This window comes from Pollicipes pollicipes, unplaced genomic scaffold, assembly GCF_011947565.3.
Source record: "Pollicipes pollicipes isolate AB1234 unplaced genomic scaffold, Ppol_2.1 Scaffold_5724;HRSCAF=6776_pilon_pilon_pilon, whole genome shotgun sequence".
NCBI classification, from domain to species: domain Eukaryota; kingdom Metazoa; phylum Arthropoda; class Thecostraca; order Pollicipedomorpha; family Pollicipedidae; genus Pollicipes; species Pollicipes pollicipes.
In genome coordinates, this window is record NW_023596746.1 from 6,609,701 (window position 1) to 6,630,355 (window position 20,655).

The 20,655-nt window shown below is 57.4% G+C and overlaps 1 protein-coding gene across 1 annotated transcript; it reads right to left on the bottom strand.

Moving 5' to 3' along the window:
- Positions 1-1,645: 1,645 nt before the first annotated feature.
- LOC119103432 (chondroitin sulfate synthase 1) lies at positions 1,646-18,280 on the bottom strand (the record flags this gene model as incomplete). Its single annotated transcript, XM_037226963.1, is given in 7 exon segments — positions 1,646-3,753; positions 4,147-4,371; positions 4,689-4,850; positions 5,103-5,282; positions 8,193-8,386; positions 12,489-12,600; positions 18,140-18,280. Coding segments are annotated over 7 exon segments (1,485 nt in total), but the record flags the coding sequence as incomplete, so codon positions are not given.
- Positions 18,281-20,655: the final 2,375 nt, after the last annotated feature.

A 20,655-nucleotide genomic window follows, 5' to 3' on the forward strand; every position in this document is an offset into this window, starting at 1 on the left:
TTTTGTCAACCGAAGTTCTTCCGTCACGAGGATGTACGTGCGTACAGTTGCTCACAAGCTATTTGGGATTGGGTTAATGCGTACGGACTTTTTTGTACGCACTTAATGAGTAAGAACTTTTCATACAAACTTGCAGTTCGACAAAGTTTTGTCATTGCGAATATTTGATATGGATTCTTCCTACTTAATGAATATTTGCATACGAAATTTTCGTACAAACGTTTGTGCACATTCCTCTGTCATGCGAACTTTATGCTTTACGTACATTTGCGTACGAACAATTCTGTACGTACTTCATGCATACGATTTTTGCAAACGAACTATGGGCCCCAAACCATCCATGCTACATATTTTCAAACAGAATCCCGAAAACGATATGACTGACAGTCAAATAGGAAAGTCAGTCACATAATTAATATGCGAGCTGACGCACCATTCCCAAACCGTTTGCACCAGGACTTGATGTGTGTTCGGGGTGCCCCCCCCCCCCCCCAGCCTTCTAGCTTTGCCACGGTCAGACATTCAAATTTACCATGACGCGGTGTTCAGACCCCTGCACGCCGCTTGAACGATGCAACAGCATGTGCAACGGCAGTTTAACTTAAATCATTCTGCTAAGGTATTGTAGCAATCATAAGTTGTAATAATTGTAACAATGTAATTCAAATTAGTTTGCTATTCCGGCTGACTGGATGCGTGGAGCTCTGAACATCCGTGCGAGTCTGAATTTCTGATTTGCGCAAGTAGCATAGTGATATTCATGCGCTGTTCAATTTTAACGTAACGATCACATTAATACATTAGATCTTGCCAACGAAGTATTGCCGCGGGATGTAGCTTCACATTCAGTTGCGTACGAAATGAATTAGGAGAGGAGAATGATAGGGGGAGGGGAAGACCCCAGTGCTTTCAACTATGAACGGGGAAAACACGCATTTGGAACATTTTGGTGCAGGCTTGGGCCAATTTTCCCCCGCTCAGCCCCTTACGGGTTGCGAAACTGCTCCTACCCCCCCCCCCCCCCCACAGCCCTGCACAACAAAAACTCGGCAGCTTCAGTCGCGGCCATGTCACACAGTCGCCGGCACATGTCTTCACGTTGATATGAAGTGAGGCACATTTGAGCTGACCCCAAGGCGTGCTGGTTTTTCGTCTCGTGTTGGGTTATCTTACAGAAAGTATCAAGTGCGAGGGGCAAAGCCACAATACATTGTGTTCCAAAAGTTTGCGCTCGAGATGCAAGCCAGACTTGGCCCCCAACAGCCATCGCACCGTGTGTTGCTCGAAGAAGCTAAGCGGCCGGAACCGCGCGCAACTGCGCCCGACTTGGCATCCCTCAGACGTGACGTCCTCCCAGTCATCCAGACGCGGCGGCGCCACGAGTTATCCGAAAGATACGTTCCCGATTTGTCCGCTAGGTGGACATCTGTCAAGGCACGAGTTGCAGTCTACGCATGTGTTCCCGAAAGGCAATTTAAAAAAAGAAATGGATGCCGGCTATCTGGTATTGCTGAGCGCAGACCATACTGTTGGCCGAAGCCGAGAAGCGTAGCGCTGCAGGTGATGCAGCACGTAACAAGCTCACCGAGAGCTCAGCTGAACGCCGACACGTGAGGCCGGGCAGTCTTTTACCAATATCACGCCGCAAATCTATAGTACGTTTATTACACCACTACGTATACACAACGAAGTCGCACGCACAAGTAAAAAGTTATAAACCAGAACGACCCAATTGGCAAACAGCGAAAGACACGCACGGCCCATGTTATTTTCATTCGCAACGATTGCCAGCGACCGATGAAAGTTTGCGGCTCACAGGCCCCTGATGCGCTACGGACACCTGCGTAACACGCCAATGCACTTGGCGCGCCACCGTGCCGCGCGCCGCAGCAGGGGACACCGCACGCGCCCACCACACATGGCGAAGGACATCGATCGAGTACAACTGCGCGGCCCTCCAGCACCGGCAGCGCCGCTATGGACACGTGCCATGATATGTGATTTGATGCGGACAGAATAACGCGTGACCTGCAATAAAAACAAAAGCCATGCGATGGCATCCCAGCAAGGGGGCCCACAGTCGGGTCCGTAGACACCGGCGGAAAATGCCACTGCACGCCCACGCGCCGATCACGGGCGCCCATCACCGGCCTGTCTTCATAGTTCGGCCCGGCGCGTGTGTAGCACTCATACGGTAAATGCTCCGCGCCTCAGCGGTCTCAACACTATCGACATCACACAGCATGGGTCACCAAAGTCCCGTCTCTTGCGGTTAAGTCATCGACCTCGAGGAAAGGCCACCCTATCCTTTTCAAGGCAGAGCTGGCTCGATTTTACTCCAGCCTACAGCTAAGCACTAATATTAATTCGTTTGCAGCTCAGATTTGCTTGCAAAGCACCGAATTAACGTCAGCAGGCTAACAGCACCATTGGTAAATTATGAACAAACCAGGGCGCAGCAAGGAATGAGAACTCCTGAACTCAGAGGGAACTCACAAAAACAAGCATTTTGACACCCCTGCCCCCAAAGGCCGAATGACCTAGGAAGTGACCATGACTTTCTAAACACTTAGCCCCATCCAGCAGAACGTAGCATTGAGTAACAAAACATGACCCGAGTCTAAAAACGTGCACACAACCACAAAAATAAACCGCACAAAATTCCGGTACACAGTCGAGAGAGCTGGAAAAACGAAGCCCCTTTAAGACAAAGAATCCATGACATGTCCCCACCATACAGACGGGCTGAAAAGGATGTATATGTACATAAGCTAGAACGATGTTACACTCAAAAGTAAGACATGAGCATGGGTCCACCAAACCCCGGCAAGAGTGATGAGGAAACATTGCATAGGAAAAAACACTTACGGCGAATAGCAATGACCATGTCCCTCCCTCAGCCGTCAAACCTTGAGCGCCAGTATCAAACTGGAAACATACCGGCTGGTGAGGAGAAACACGGCACCAACATGGCACCCGCTCCCGCGCGCACACCTAGCATCAGCGCCCCCTGGCATCGCCGGTGAGGAGTGAGGTGAGCAGCCACTGCTCCGCTGGCGCCGGAAAGACCCTTCCACCGCGACCAGCACCGCGCCCGCGTCCCAGCGAGTCGTCGCAGTCTTGGCACCTCGATTCAGTAAGCTCCACGTTTCCAGAGCAGCCTGCAGTCCGCACCCCGACAATAAATAACCGGCGGCCCGCGCGCCGCGTTCGCAGCTCCAGTCCGTATCACAGTGGGACGCTCCGCGCCCCGGGCCGCTCCCGCACCTAGCCGCGCCGCACTCAGTGGCCGCTCGCCTTAGTCCGCGGCTTGAGCTCCTTCTTGGGCAGCGAGCGTGCGAACTGCAGCACGCGGTCGTCGCGGCACACCTGCCAGGCGAGGTGGGGCTGGCTCGCGGCGAACGAGTTGAGCGTGCCCTTGCACATGACCGTCTGGTCAGCCGGCAAGTCGCTGGCGCACACGATCGGGTGGTGCACGTGCACCATGCCCGGCTCGGCCGAGCGCATCAGTGTGTAGTTGCGCGGGTGCTTGAGCACGCGATCGACGAAGTCGACGTCCTCCTTGCCCCAGCCGTGGATCTCCTGGTTGAGGCCGCCCACTTCCTTGAGGTCGGCACGGAACAGCGCAGCGATGCCGAAGCCGTAGTAGCGGAACTTGCCGCGCCGCTCGTCCACAGGCGGCGTGTCGGCCGGCACCTCATCAGGCTGCAGGGTGGCCGGGTCGTACTGGCTGAACACCACCGGGAAGTACACCTGACGGGGACGGTCAGGTCAGGTCAGGCCACGACCCACGGCAAACGGGCGGCCCCGGGTAGGCTTGATCAGACAACGCCGGAATCACGACAAGCCAAGACGACGTTTGAGCCACAGCTCGGGGCAAATGACCGCTGATTAAACAGCGAGCAAAACTTCAGTCGGCGCGTGGTGGTGTGACGCACGTAATACCTGAGCCAGGGTGCCATCCTTTTGGGGTGTACAACAGGGTGCGACATCGCGCTCTGATTAATTTCAGCATCCTCCGCGAATAACTACCACAGCGGCACCGCAGAAGTACCGCACTTTCACCACAACGCAGCAGCGACGGAAGGTCTCGCCAGCGGCGACACTGCCGACTCCAGACGCTGGCGACGCCGCCGCGCTCCGCACCTGCTTGCCCTTGATGACCGATTGGCGGACGGCGTCCACGGCGTCATGGTCGAACAGCACGTCCACGTCCATGAAGAGGATGAGGTCGTCGTCGGTGAGCAGGCTGGCGCCCAGCATCAGCGACGAGGCGCGGTCGAAGGGTCGGCTCGAGGGCACGATCGAGATGGCGTTGGCGTAGCGCGTCTGCATCGCCTGTAGCCGCGCCACCGTGGCGTTCCGCACGTCCTGGAAACGAGCCGCATCACGCCGTGACTCGACTGTAATCCGCGGCGGCGCAGCCACGCAGCGCCGGCGCGACGGAGGGCGCAGCCTTCGCCTTGAGCTAGATATATAATTGGTGAAGACGGTTAGCGATGCGCAGTTGAACACGCTATCCTGAACAGTTTATGGTCGTTGAGGTAGGTAACAGCCCAATTAATCTCAATCACAGTGCGAGCACGATTGGTCCCAGGTGTAAAGCCATTTGAAGGTGTAGATGCCATCTTTTTTTATATTTTCTGATGGCGAAGACTGCTGGAACGGATTCAGTGGTCGCTCCTCACCTCAGGCACAGCGTTCTCGTGGAAGACGAAGATGACTCGGATGCCGTCCAGTCCCACCCTCTCCAGGTTGTCGCAGAAGCGCTGGAACTGCTTAACCTTTCCAGAGACGGCCACGACGACGTTCACCACAATAGACGAGTCTTGTCGCGGAACGCTGCGCGCCTGGCGGACGGACACGAAAACTCTAGTTACACCACCGGCCGAAGCATGGCGCACACACATCCGTGTTTCTATGCCAACGCAGCGTCGAAAAAGGAGAAAACCACAGCAGCACAAAAACACACCGCAGGCGCACTCGACCCCAATCCGGGGCCGTGAGGCTCGCTTCGTCTAACAATCGACCAGACGCCAGCAATTAACGGGGCCCATCGCCCGTCGCCCTGCGCTGAGCTCCCGCGCCGGCCCGGGTCGTACCTCGGGCATGCCGAACGCCTGCTGCAGGTAGGCGTGTCGGCGCACAGTCTGCACCACCCGCTTGCCGCGGAACCGGATGTACTTGAGCACCAGATCGAGCACCATATCCACGCCGTTCAGCGGGTCCACGCGGTGGTAGCCGTAGTTGAGCTCCTGCAGACTCAGGCTGCGTCCCCGCTCCTGCGAACGGGTGGACATCGGTCACCGGAGGCCGTGTCATCGGCGCCGGCGGGCCGAGCGTCTTCGGACCGCCCTCCGGTCCCCGGCGGCTCTTCGGCCCGCCCCTGACGCCGTCACCGGCCCGGGTCAAGCCGACGGCGCCCGCCTCGGCCCTGGTCGGGGACAGGCAGACGGCGGCGGTGCTGGGTCGGCGCCGCCGCTGTCTCTCGGAAGGGGAGCTGTCGGCACGCAGTGACAGTGCGATTGTCAGCGGCGCGTGCAGCGCTGCAGCTGCAGGGAGCCGTTGACACAGTCACGGAGCCCCTCCCCCTTCCCCTTCAGACCCTCCTTCCGGTGCTGGTGCTGGTGCTGGTGCTGGTGGTGGTGGAGGGTGGAGAGTTGGCTGCAGAACTGTGGCCGGATGCCGGGAAACAAACACGCACCGTCCAACTCGCCAGCTGATCAGTAGCAGACGTGTTCACCAGGCGCCTCGCCATCTCGCCCAAGTTGACCATCAAACCGGAAGTACGAAGACATAGTAACTGAAATCTATCATCAGATAAAACTCGAAAACAATGACATTTTCACCTGTCGCCGCTCGGGGGTTTTCGCCATCCATGACAGCCCGGGCAATACTTATACCCACTGTGATCTCACGACCTAATAATCGGAAACTGAAGCACGTATCGATTGTCTCGCATTGTCATCCATAAATCAGTAAGTTTATTTAAAGCCTCCAAACACACAGACTGGTGAAAACTTTAGTCAATGGCGTCACATCTCTGTGACCTGACAAAACATCAAAACATGCTGCTGTCAGGATCTGCCAGGTTGACCTGCCACGCCAAATTAGGCCGTCAAGTCCATTTTACAGCCACCCCAACTTTGATGAGTCAGCATATGGCCGTCTGGAAGCTATATCTGAAGAACAGAATGGGTCATTCTTCACCGGCTCAGTTGGTCGCGGTTCAGTGGCTCTGTGATCGTGCTCCACGCACGTAATAACTATTTGGTTGAACTATCTCGCTTCTTAAAGGCCGTACAGCATAACATAACTTAAACTAAGTAATCCGATTGAATAATTGATATAATGAGGTAAGGCCTGGCAGTCTATGTCATCACTTAGGGGTTCCTACACTCAACTTAAGTCAGTTTCCTATCTGCTCTGAGCTTACCAGCGTGTCGACTGCGACTTATTTCCCAAAATAACTATCCACGCCACGGCTTAGCCCGCCCGCTGAAGCGTCTGTCATAGTTGGCACCAACTCCGGTCGGATGCTCAGGCCGGATAACATGCGCTGGCTCATTGGCTCGTGCAATCCGCTGCGACTTCTCAAGGAGCCGCGGACAGCTGGATGTTGCCGCGGTTTACGATTCGCAGCCCCAAGAAGAAAAAGCGGTGGCATTATGACACAACGGGTTTCTGTTCAAAGGCAGTCTCGGGTCCACATTGATCAGCCTATTTCAACAGAGCGGGCCAGCACAGCCTCAGAGTGGAGTGGAATGTATCGTCCGAACGAGACATTCCGGACAGGCGGCGGACTAGAGTGCGAATCCTCAGGCGAAGGACACGCATCGCTATCGATAATCCGGTCATCACGATGATCTCGGCACCAATGGGGAGGGCCCGACTGCTGTATGGGCACTTCCATCGAGTCGATGCCGGGCAAGTACGGCGTGCGTGCACCAACCCTGGGACCGACACACACCTGACGGCCGATGACATCGCTTAAGGAACGCGAAGCACGACCGCACCGAAGTGCCATGCTTTACATGGCTTCGTGACCGACAGCACGGGCGACAGCAGCACAGCGCAGAGCCCGGAAGCCGTTACGAGAGCAAGCCATTTATCACGACAAACACCTGCAGTTCTGGTAATAATCGTCCCCGGCTCGCTGCGGCGTAACGGTGCACGCGGGGACCCGGAGCCTCCCAGCCCTATCCGGAGCCTCCGGTCGGCTGGCTGACAGCTGGGTCCACACCCCGCCCACGGTACCCGAGTCACACTGGTGACCCCTGAACGACACAGGGTGCGACGCATATGTGGCGCACTGGGAGTTCAGAGAGATCTGCACTTCACGGAGCACGGCTTGACTTGAGTTTGGCAATGTTCGGTGCTTGATGTGATGCGTCCTCAGCTCCGCGGTAAGATCGTGCGTTAGAAGCACTGCGTGCCTGGTGGAGCCCCGTCCGCACAACTTCGCGACGCCGGCGTACCAGGCGACACGACTCCCAAATCCCTAGTGTGATCGCGTCTCAAGGACAGGCCCCGGATACGAACTCCGACGCGACACGTCGTGTCCCCGTGCAGTGTCCCCATGCTTATATGAAGTGTCTTCAGGCCTGCCCGGGATGTATCGCTCCTCCATACACTCACCTCCGAAAAGACACATTCATTGATGGCTTGCAGCCCACACCGCTCCCATGTCTCGCCAGGGCCACAGGCTCCGAATGGAACAGCCAGGCACGCCACCGCGGCCAACACGAAGAGGGCTGGCGCTGCTTCGCATACAACGCAGGCATCCGTGACCGACAGCCAATTCCACGCGCAGGTGGGGGCTCCCGGGGCAGGCACAGCGAACTGAAAGCGCGGCCAGCACAGCCGAGAGTGACAGCACGCGGTCCCGCGTGATCCGCACCCGAGCGAACGGCAGCACGTAGGCCGCGGTGACCTGTGCCTGCGGGAACGACAGCATGCGGTCCCGCGATCGTACCTGCGGGAACGACAGCATGCGGTCCCGCGATCGTATCCGCGGGAACGACAGCATGCAGCCCCGCGATCGTACCTGCGAAAACGACAGCATGCAGTCCCGCGATCGTACCTGCTGGGAACGACAGCATGCAGCCCCGCGATCGTACCTGCGGGAACGACAGCATGCAGCCCCGCGATCGTACCTGCGGGAACGACAGCATGCAGTCCCGCGATCGTACCTGCGAGAACGACAGCATGTAGTCCATGAGGGAGCTGGTGGCGTCCCGCACGCCCTCGCGCAGGTGGAAGGCGGCGTAGACGCGCGGGTCCATCGTCTTCTCCGAGTGCAGCATGAAGTGAGAGCCGATGTGGGACCAGGCGACCGCCTGTTCCGGTTCCGTCACCGGCAGCTTGGAGAGCATCGGCGGTGACCCTGTGGCGGATGACGGCGTCGGGTCAGCGGTGTCGCCGCGGGGCATCGGCGGGCAGAGACTGGCCCTGGGGCGACGGCCCCAGGGCGCCCCGTCCGTGGACGCTGACAGCAGCGCTGCATTGCCGACTCGGGCTGCCGACATGAGTCAGCGCCCCAAAGTTGCGCTATGCTGCGGGCAGGCTGCGGAATGTATGAATAGTATGAATACTCGCGGGGGTTTACGACGCACGCCACGTCTCGAGCCATGCAAGGTAGGCCACTCAGCGTACCGATCGCAGCAGACCACGTCGAAACTCAGCCGGTGAATCCAAGGCCCGCACTCTGGCCGATGTGAGACAGGCGTCGCATTCGGCGACTGACCCACGACTTCCATCGATTGTGAGCGATTCTAAAAGGGTATAGCCTTCAGCCGGCTGCTAGCTTACAGAGTTGATGCAAGGGAACGAGACCAGGGGAGAAATCTGTCGCCAATATATTACACACATCGCATAACGACTCTCAACGAAGCGATGTTCTCGCTTTCTTGGAGGAAGAAACGTATCACGTCAATGTCACATGACAGCATTCGTTTCGTACCGTATCGAAGCCCTGAACTGGTATGACACCATTACGTCCCACAGCCTTTGATCACGTCAATTCGTCACCCCTGTCGCAAGCGACAAAGAAGATCGCCACGGGAAAGAAACCGCAAGCTATTTCCGTTTACAATGGCCTCGCCTGGCGTCCGCAGCACCCGTCTGGAGCTCCGCGTTTTTCGGCGCCCGTCTGATGAGAGCTAAATTAGAGATTGGTTCAAACAAGGAGGGCGGCCGCGCCGTGCAAGGCCACAATCCGGCACAAAACATCGTCTGCGCCGATTTCACTGAACTCAGGCGCGAGCCGGAGCGGCCGGAGGGGCTGGAGATAGGCCTGTTGTACCGCTGGACCACCACTGGGTGGCCCGCTCGCGCCTGCCTCGGCACTGGGGTCGCAGCCGCCGGGACATGAAGCGCGCTGCCATCGCCCGCTCAACCGTCGGGCACGAAAAACACTACTTTTCTTTCACTATTTCACGGCGTTAAACTGAGTGGGCAAGCCGGGCGTCCGCACACGTTGGTGAATAGCAATGAGCCCGGTGCGATGGCATGGATAGTCGAGGAGTTGGACATACATTGTAAGCAAAGGGGAATGCGAAAGGATGTTTTGAATGAAAGGAATGTGAGATGGGTATTAGGCACATCCGCAAGGATAAGGTACAGTTCAGGGTGAAAATATGCGACTAGCGGCTCATCGCCCATGGGTGCCAAGTTTCAGCGATCGACAAGAATGCACAACGCTACACTTTGCAGGTTTAGGAAAATGCTACGTTAAAAAACATTATGAATGGTTGACATGAACTTTGTTCACTGCTTTTTTCGCTGCCCCTGTCACATTGCCGTCGGGTCGTCCGCCTTCACCCCGACTGACTTAGATTTGTTGTCCTCATTTGTAGGAATACAATTCCATTTCATGTCGGTTCACGCAAACTTTTTCATCAGTACTTTTTGAATTCACCACCCCGTCACACGAGACTGAAATGCATTGCTCATGTGCGCACGACTGGCGATAAGTTTGATGAAATGACACCAAGGAAATCAGGCGACAGCTTGCATTGCCTACAAAAAAGGCGAAACTGCTCTTCGATAAGGTCTCAGCTTATTGCTTCTTCCTCACCCTAGCCACATTTGCACTGTCAAATTTTGCGGTTTTGAAACAGTAATACTGAAGAGCAAGCCTGAAATACCGTCATCAGCAGACACGCACTCGCACCCTCACCGACTTGTCGAGCTTTTTGCCAGCCCACAGAACGCTACAATGCTAAGAATAGGTCCTAAGGAACTCGTCAAATGCTTACAATGTTGCGTAACGAGCATATCACACATTCAAAGACAATAATTCGCTCTGCAGCTGCATTCCGGCTGCTGAGCGCTGGGACTCCCTACCAAAGGTGTGAAGGCGGACGGGGATGCCAATTTTGATGTCCACTCTTTCCATGCATCGCCATAGCGTTGAATGTTGAACAATCTTAAAAAGTGTGGGGGGGGGGGGGCGGGAGGCACCATCCGCCTCCAGTTCTTACGCACATGCCCTGCATGTCTAGCCACTAGCGGTCCATATTCGCTGCCTGATACTCTGCTTTCTAATGCATGTGTGCACTAGTACACGCTGGCTCATGCTGAAATGAAAGATGCTGCAGGAATGCACCACCTATCACCACCCACGGTGATGGCAAATGAATGTTTTCGTAACATGATACCATGCCTGTTAGCATGGATCAGGCACAGAGCGGCACCGAAAGCGAAATAAAGCCATAGCTTACCAAATTTGCATAGGGAAAATTAGTTCCAAAGTGTAAGTGCACAATCAAAGAAGTCTCTTTTGTGTTTGAGTGTGACACGTCATTTCAATTTCGGTAAGTGATTAGGACTCCTGATCGGGTGAAGATCAGTTGTTCCGTCCCAAGCGATGGGAAAAAATTGGCGACTAGTTCAGCAGTGAGCGGCTTTTTACATCAGCACCCAACAGGTTTTCTTAACAAGGTACCACAGTACGACGCAGAACATTAAAATATGCAGACGCTCCATTGAAGCTTCCACACTAAGGCCTACACGGCATTGCTTAAACTCGTGACTGACTGCTAAGTTTGCTATGACTGAACCACATTCCATCCGTCTTTCCTGAATAACACACACCGTACGTCTGGACCCGTCTGTGAAGTCTGGTCCGTCCCTGGCGTCTGACGTCATCACGCGAGGGCCGATGACGCCTGCGTTGACAACCCGCTCGCGTGTCGCGCGCGGCGGCGCGACGCGCTCCGTTCGGAGGGGCCCTGAGCGGCGCGCTCGCCGCGCACCAAGGTCCACCCCGCCGGGCGACCGGCCCCGAAATAGCTATCGGGGCATGTATCGAAGCAGCGACGCGCCGGTCCGCTGCAGGCCCAGCGGCGCCGGTCAGGGGTGTCTCGAGCGGCGCGGGTGCGCGTCAGCCGAGGCGGAGTCCAGCGCGCCGCTCTCACCTGTCCGTGGAGGTCGTCACATGTAGGCACACGATGTCGTGTCGGAGGTGGGGAGAGGAAACTGTTGCGGCGCGTCCATGCATCAATATCAGGTCAAGTCGGTCCATACCGCCTCGTGGTTGCTAGCGTCACTTCGTTTCCAGGCCATGTTGTGCATCTGGAGAGGGTGCTCGCACACTGGAATTCAGGTCCGCTTTGCCCCGGCATTCCAGGCCAGGATTCTTATGCTGGGGCGATCATGACTCTGCCAGGGCACTGTGACAGATGGCCGTTCCCCACGGACCGGGGCCGAGGCCGGCGCCAGCGTCGTTCGTGACGTCAGGCGCAGCAGCGTCTGGGTACTGAATGATACCCCGCCTGGGGCCATGCCCAGCCTGGCCCGCCCACGGTTGGCCGTTTCCGGCAGCGCCGTCAACAAACGGAGCTCGAGCCACGGCCCGGCGGTGGCAGGGTTCACAGGCCGACGGCCCGCCGTCTGGCGATGCCGCGTCGGCGGCGGGGCAGAGCGAGCGCCGCTGCGGCGAGGGGGGGGAGGGGGGGGAGGGAAGCAGCCGGCGGGGCTGCGTTGGAAGGGTGTCGACATCGCCGACCAGCCACCCCCGCCGACAGAGACACTCGAGGAGCCCGCTGCCAGACAGGGAACGACTCTGCGGAGAGGGCGAGCGATCCTCTCGGGCGGGGAGGGTGACTATGGTCAGCGTCTGCAGAATGGGTCGCGCGGGGCTCTTCCCAGGTAGGGCAGTGTGAGATGACCATCGTGATTACATGAGCTACAGGGCGCGCCGACTACCCTGGTCATATGGCGCCCATGACATGGGCATCCTGTTGAGGGCAGGGCAGACGGCGCGCGTTAGTTGCCGGGCGAGGCAGGCTGAGCTCATGCCATGACAGGGTGAAGTCAGAACGCACTGAGTAAGCTGGGGGCAGAGCTAGTGAGCGGTGACCAAGCCTGGACAAGCTGGTCATAGGGCTGAGGGAGCTCTGAACGCGGGCCGGGTGATAGGGCTGTTTACAGGGGGCGGCGGATGAGAGGGCTGCCTGCCGAGGCGGCGGGTGAGAGCAGCTTACCGAGGCGGCGGGTGAGAGGGCTGAGCTCGCTCTGCTGTTCGGGCGGCGTGCTGCGCACCACCTGACGGTAGCGCTCCACCTTGTGACGCTGCTCCTCCTGCACCTGCTGGCTCTGCGGATACGTGGGCACGGACTCGGTCACGCCGCGCCACGCCACGCGCACGCAGTTCACTGCAACCGCCTCGGCCGCCGCCCACGGTCGGAGGAGGCGCTCAAGGCTGGCGTGTGGTGAAGCGTGGGCATTTACACAGGAAAGACGTCGCGCTGGGCGCGTACAAATGTTCACAACGACGTCTCGGCACGCCAAGGCCGAACAAATGAAAACAAAACCACTGCACGACGCGGTCATGCACGCGTGCATCCACAGCATGGTGACAGTTTTAGAACAGGTTCTTTCCAGTAAGACATGGCCAGCGAAGGCGTCCGTTCAGAAGTCGGCTCCGGGACGCAGCGCCGCTTTGGCGACACGGGCTGTGACTCGGGCTGGTCTGACTCTGAGCCGGCTGATCTGACTCTGGGCCGGACTGTTCTGACTCTGGGCTGGACTGGCCTAGCTCTGAGCCGGGCTGATCTGGCTCTGCGCTGGCTAGTCTAGCTCTGAACCGAGCCCAGCCTAGCTCTGAGCCGGACTAGACTGGCTCTGAGCCGGGATGATCTGATTCTGGGCTGGGCTGATCTGGCTCTGCGCCGGGCTAGTCTGGCTCTGAGCTGCGCCGGTCTGGCACTGAGCCGGACTAGTCTTAACCCGGCACTGAGCCGGGCTATTCTTAACCTGGCACTGGGCCGGACTAGTCTTAATCTGGCACTGAGCGGGCTCTGAGCGGGCTCTGAGCCGAGCTGGTCTGACTCTGAGCCGGGCTGTTCTGGCTCTGAGCTGGCCAGTCTAGCTCTGAGCCGAGCTGATCTGGCTGCATCAGACTCTGAGCGAGCTCTGAGCCGGGCTGCTCTGGCTCTGAGCTGGGCCAGTCTAGCTCTGAGCCGAGCTGATCTGGCTACACAGACTCTGAGCGAGCTCTGAGCCCGGCTGCTCTGGCTCTGAGCTGGGCCAGTCTAGCCCTGAGCCGAGCTGATCTGGCTGCACAGACTCTGAGCGGGCTCTGAGCCGGCTGCACAGGCTCTGAGCGCGCAGCACGCAGGCCGACTGACTGCGCGGCCGCCCGCTGCCAAGCTCCGGTGGTGCATCGCTCTCAACTGATCAATGGGTGAACGACTGACAACCAATCTGGATATCGGGCGAGCTGAGCACGAGTTTGCGCGACTGTCTGCGCTATCCACCAGCCTTCAACCAGGCGTATTAAATAGCGCGCCGACGAAGAGTCGTAGGAAGTTTATTGCACGCTGGGCGCCTTGCTCACAGAAGTCATCGCGGATAAGGATAATTAACCTAAATCAAAAGCTGCTACTTCACTCGGCTGCTCGCACCCAGTGAGACACTCCTTTTAATTTGTACGCTAATCACAACGTGCACAACGCCCCTGGTGCACAAGCATATCCGGGTTCGTCGCAGGTGGGAAACGTAAGCGAGTAATCAAGTTCCCGGGTGAAGACGCTTTGGGGCATGAACTGTAACGACGCAGGAGCTTGGACAAACACGACCTTGGCAGCTCCTAATTGCTGGGAATGCCACAAGCTGACAATGCGGACATCGGGGACAAAGGAAGTCGATATGGCGTAGAGAGGCCACAGATCAGTCACATCGCCAATTAGTCGTGGCGGACCGGCTGCCAACCGTTCGGAAGCACACACACACACACGCACACACACACACACGCATACGTACATACATACGAGAATTCGCAGGAGAGGGACGTTGGACGGTGGTTGGATGACGTCAGTAGAAAGCACGCATGGACGCGTTACAAAGTCGCGTCGTCAGGAAATCTCTCTTTTCTATTACGATAAACACGCTCCCCGAGACAGCCCACTTGTGAAAAACGCGTGCGCTGACACAAAACGGAGTGAACGTCGAGGCCACAATGTAATTAACACAACACGCTGGCAGTTACCTAACAGAAGCGATGCTCATTACATATGCGAGGCAAGGAAGGTGCACATGAAAACAGCGTTGTCTTTCTCAAAATAGCCCCCCTATAAGCTAATAATAAACAAAGCTTCATAATAATTCCTTATAAAGCTTCAGCACAAGAACTCGTGCTGCCAAAAAAGGGAGGGAGGGAACAGGACAGCCAAATGAGTACAAATCTGCACCTTTTATGTTAATTAAGCTTGTTGCCTCTCATGCCGGTTGTTCCTTATTCCAGCACTTTATAGTACCCCATCATTGGGAAGACGACGACGCTTAAAAATAAAATGATATTACGGAGGTCCGTGTGGCTCAGAGATCAAAAGTGGCCACGAAATCTTAGCATAATAAACATACATATGTCCTTTACAAGAGACATGACAATGTATAACATATATTAACCTTGAAGGGGGTTGGAATTTACAGTCGGTAACTGAATTTCGTGCGTTGTTTCTGTCCATGCTCCGGTTGTGAAAGACCGCACTCTGCAGCCACTACAGTCACATTCTGCAGCACGTATGTAGATGATATTGTTCACCACAAACGGCTGCAGAGAGCAGTCCTTTACAGCCAGAGTCTGGAGAAAAAACAACACAAAGTATTAACCTTGTGTTAATCGGCTATTCGGCTGGATCTGTAGTCATCAGTGAAGTTCACCTTCACCTGCAATTTTTTTGTCTCAAACGGCTGCACAACCCGCCGCAAAGGTCGTTGCCGGCTTTTCCGTCCTCTTTCGCAAGCACAGAGAAGACTTGGACGGGATCGGCCGCTGTGAGCCTTCGCGGCCTCCTCCTTGGCTGCTCGACGAGAAGCGTGCCATGATACCTGGCTGCCGCCTGCTAGCAGGTGGTGTTTGTGGCCACTCGGCCGCGGTGTGCGAGGCAGGAAGCAGGGCCAGTTTCTGTGCTCTGATTCTGGACGAGCGGCGGAGACGCCCCGGCGCTTTCGGCTCAAACACATGCCGTCAGCTCCGCGCTATAAACACCCGCAGATAAAATTGGTCAGAAGCTTTACACACAAATCTGACATGATGGTTATAAACATTCCTGCCCATGAGGAGCGCAACCGGGGGCGAGATCCGGCACGGCCATGACCCAGCCGTTGCCTCCAGGTCTGGTCCTGTCCGGTGTCAATGTATGTCCGAACGTTGCCTTCGGTCCGAGTGCCATTCAGCCCAGCCGTTCAGATTGGCGGAATAGTTGAACAAGCAAAGGCTTCAGTCCAGCCAGGTTCATACGATGTTTTCCTCGATGTAATGGGCAGCGGGTACACTCTAGATTTCGCCGACCGCACGCATCGAATTGAGGAGTTTCAGGCCGCGGGCTGAAAAAACCTCACACGGCAGAGACTGACGGACACCTCACGTCCCAGCCTGACAACCAATCTGAGGGACCGGCGGATGTCTGACACGAGAGACTGACGGAGATCCACGCACGAGAGCTGACAGCCAAGCCAGCGGAGCGGTCGGGGTTTTCACAGCCGGCCAGCCAAGAGGAGCTCTCCGCTGACACGCCGAGTTCATGTCCCGCTCCTGCTTGGATCGGCGGCGATTACGCAAAAAGGTGTCGCCCATGTATAACCACGCTAGCAACGTCTCCATGACACATTGAGCAGCGTACCCGCAAGCATTGGCACATCGTGGACATGTGCGGTGGCATCCCTCAAAGACAGGAGATATAGGTCGGTGTCAACCAGGTCACAAGCCCTGAGCCCAACGCGTGAGCCCAATACGAAATCATCGCGCCGTAGTTAAGGATAGCAAGCTTCCATAGTTCTATCATTAATCGGAATACGTCTCCATGACAACAGGCAGGCGATTTGTCCAACATCTCCATAGCAGTACCCGAACCGCCACTGCACCTCGCGCTCGAGTCAAGTCCCCGCCGTCTCAAGGACTTCAGCCGCCTGATACGGCCATGCAGGCGTTGCAAAAATCGTCCTCTCGTGATTGGATGCCCCTTTTATCGTCGGGAGCTGTCCGACTGCGTCGAATTCCGAACCCGATGATGCGGGATTAGCCTGGAGCCACCGTCCTTGCTCTCACGGGTGCAGACTCGCCTGTGCCGGCCCCGCCGCCAGCACGCAACCTGCCAGCGAACGCCCCCTCCACAACGGGGCTTCATCCAGGACTCGGTCCGGCCTGGTAACGCTCTGTCCGTGTGTAAGCCTGCATGGATGGCTGACGTGAATTTCGCGCTGTCCGAGACGTGTGAATTGGGTGAATGTGGTGGATGATTCCATATCATCCTCGCGCTTTTTCACCGAGCGCAGCACCGATGACCACGTACACCATCAAGGCAAACGAGCCCTCGACGGCTTTTCTGCGAGTGCTATACCCCGGGGCGACGTCAAAAGGCGGCAACGACGACGCGAGAAGGTGACCTCGGCAGCCTCTCGCGCGTCCGCATCGTGACAGTCCTGTCCCAGGGAGGCTCCCGCCGCCCCGGAAGATGTCGAGCAGGCACCCGACGGGACAGGAGAGGAGGGGGGTTTTAAGGCGTCGCACCGCACCGACGTAGGACACACCCCGTGAGTGCCATCGACACCGGACCAGGCGTCGGCCGTGATATCAAAACACCGTGACGACACCGGACCAGGCAAACATTAAATACCCAGACATTCGAGAACGATACGACATGCGACAAATGCAGAGTTTGGAGCGGCAGGGTACAATGGATTGACATGAGGAACGGAGTGAAAATGGAACAAGTTCCGACAGAAGAGTAGGCTAGCTTATTAGCATGCTGACTGAAACAAGAGCCAGATTGTCACATTTGGTATTTCGAACAACTATGCTAGCTCAGTGTGCTCTCAACTTACGCAAGTGTTCCCAAGAAGACAGTGAGGTTATCTGGCCTGTAAACGCTCGGTCATGCGAGCTTGTACACACGATAGCCAGGGAAGGCGCAGGATTGTAACCGGCATTACCTGTCTTTGAAGGTGAACAGGCATGTGCAAGACCCGGGCGAGATTCATTTGAAACTAGCGCAAAACAGGTGTTCCACTTAGCTTAAGCGACTGTTTTAACGGTCGTTTAGTCTGAGCCTGCGCCCCGCCAGAAGAAAATCAAGATAAGCATGTGCTAATTTGCCCAAGCGTCCTTGAATTTGCAATCTCAAACCCTCAAAATTCGCCACCCTATGTGGAATGTCGGCACAAAAGGATGACAGATTACAAGCCCACAAGCGAACCGAAGGTGGTCGTAGGCCGTCATGGCGTCCCATCCATGGATGACAAAAGACGAAAGGATCTCCAAAGATAGAAATGCAAACAACGTGCTTTGGTTCGAAATGCTGTTCATTATCATGTTCCAAGGTCAACATTTCTGAGGCCAACTTATGGCACAAAAACCGGCAGCTGGAGCTACATGAATAACCAGCCTGCGATTCAGCGCTCACACGCCTGGCATACCCGTGAAGGCGACCTCTTCATCGACATTCAATGTTTAGCTCTGCCTTGCCAAACTATTCCCACGAGCCTTGGCTATCGGCCACAAAACACGCTTGAGAAGTTTGGCCCTGCGCTAATCGCACTTGTTCCAAGGATACCAGTGGCTTCAATCGGTAAACCAAGAGCCCCAGCGCGATACAAGGCACTCACAGATTCACGGGTCGGTCGTCGAACTCACCAGGAAGAAGTTGTGCAGCTTGTACAGCAGCGTGGGCACCTTGATCGGGTGCAGCGTCATGGCGGCCAGGATGTGACGGTACTTGAGCGAGCCGGAGAACGCTTCTGTGCCCTTCTGGTCGTGGTAGAATATCTCGCGCATCTGGAACGGTTAAAGACAATCAGATCAACATCCTGTCGCGACAACCGTAAAACAAGTTCCCTTTTTTAACATTGATCGCATCTGAAGCGCCCCGAGCAAGGCCAACTCGTTCGCGGACCAGCGGCCTGCGGCGGCCAGCGGGACAGGTCGGGACGTCATCCGAGCCTGGTGCGCGAGCCGGCCAGGGCGACCCGCAACGGTCGCCTTGACCGGCATTCATCAGCGCATAGGTGTGCATCATCAGCGCTTCAAAAGCTCTGTCGGGCGCGGGGCCGACAACCTGAGGCCAAATTGAGTACCGCTCGACGAATTCGAACCACACAATGGCCTGTTCATCAGCCCAAAATGAGACGATCAACGACGTCTATCACCAGTGGCTGCAGAAGGTGCGAGGGAGAAGCCGCCGCGCCTGCTTAACGGGACATCGGTCACGTGCTCACAGCCATAGAGATCTCGCGTGTCAGAGAGGCTCGACACTAGTCACCGACAGCTGGGCCGTTGCGCGCGTCCGGCGTCGCCTCGAAGCGACTCGGGCCGCGCCGCCAGCCGCCGCCAGCGCTCCTCCCGCCCTCCGCGCCGGAGCCCATCCGCCGAGGCGTGCGACGCCGCCGCCGCGACGCCGCCGACGCACCGCCGAGAACGGCCCGCCGTTGGCGTCACCGCGCGAGGGCGAAACGCGGCGCCGGTTGCGGTCATCGGCGGGAGGATGTCCCCACCTCCGCCTCGGCCGGCGCGGCCGTTACAAAAGCGCGGTAGCCGGCCGCTGGCGCTGCGGGCCTCCATTGTCGGCGCCACATTCCCTCTGCGAGTCGCCCGTTCGCGCCGGCCGCCGGCGGCCGTAATGAGAGCGTTCCCCGCGAAACCGTGCACGCCGTCCTGACTCACGGCCGACGTTCGCGGCGACCTTACTCGTTGCTCTCGAGGTCGGCGGGAGGGATATGGACGCACCGGCGCCTCGCGCGCCGTTCGTTGAACTTGAAGTGGCCATAAAGGTGGCGACCCGCGCCTGGCGCCGCCTGGCGCCGGCGCGGCGGCGCGCGCGTTTTCGCGGCCGCGCACAATTACACAGGTGACGAAATCCGACGGCGTGCGTTGACCTGGCGGGGCTCCGGCATGCGCCGTTCAGTTCCATGGCCGCCAGAGAGCGGCACATTCGGAAAAACAACGCGCCAGGCTAATAGACGGGCACAGCGAGGGTCGGGTTAGTCATCAGACACGCCGCCGGGGAGGGCGCCGGCGTCGGGCCGCACAAAACGAGCCCCTCCGCTCGTCACAAGAGAGCCCGCCCGCCGGCCAACAGCTAACCACGCACAAGCGGCGGGGGAAGCTGACCTCCACTGACCTTGGGTTGCACGATCAGTCGTTACGTTAGCCCTTAAACCAACAAGGATTCCAGAAATGACGACAAAAAAGGACAGCGGAAGGTCTGTATACAAGAGGCAAAAACCGGTTATGTGCGGGGAACGAGGCACGCTGGCGTCTGGGGTCTCAGTTCACCTACGGGGCGGCCAATACAGGAGCGTGCTGTCTGAAACGCCGAGTTCTGTCTTTGGGACAACTGATGTCGGTATTATCACAGTATCTGCCGTCAGAGACCCGGCCTCTGGCGTCAGTGTGTCAGTACTCAGGAGCGCACGCATGTAATAGCTCCGGGACAAGCACGTGACCAAATGCTGACAGAGAAACATTTCAAGTAGACATGCACAAATGAGAAAACAGGGAACATGTGATGTAGTATGTCGCACTTAAATTGTGCGGGCGTGTGGCACACCTACTCGGTTTCAGCGAAAAAGCTTGGGTCCCCCTCTGGCTTGGGTCCCCTCTGGCCCCCATTTTAAAATTTGCGTGCGACCTATCAGAATGTCTCGTCGGGGATCTCAGGGCTGGCCATTGAGCAACGGCATTGTTCGTCGCGCTGCCAGTTCCTCCCGTCAGAGCTTCAGAGCCTCCCGTCACGGCCTCACTTCCCCGCCGCCAGGGCTTCGGTGCCGGCCGTCAGGGCCTCAGAGCCTCCCGTCACGGCCTCACTTCCCGTCGCCACGGCTTTAGTATCCGCCGCCGAGGCGTCAGAGCCTCCCGTCAGGGCCTCACTTCCCGCCGCCAGGGCTTCGGTGCCGGCCGTCAGGGCCTCAGAGCCTCCCGTCACGGCCTCACTCGTCCCGCCGCCACGGCTTTGGTATCCGCCGCCCGAGGCCTCAGAGCCTCCCGTCACGGCCTCACTTCCCGTCGCCACGGCTTTGGTATCCGCCGCCGAGGCGTCAGAGCCTCGCGTCAGGGCCTCACTTCCCGTCGCCACGGCTTTAGATCCGCCGCCGAGGCGTCAGAGCCTCCCGTCAGGGCCTCACTTCCCGCCGCAATGGCTTCGATACCCGCCG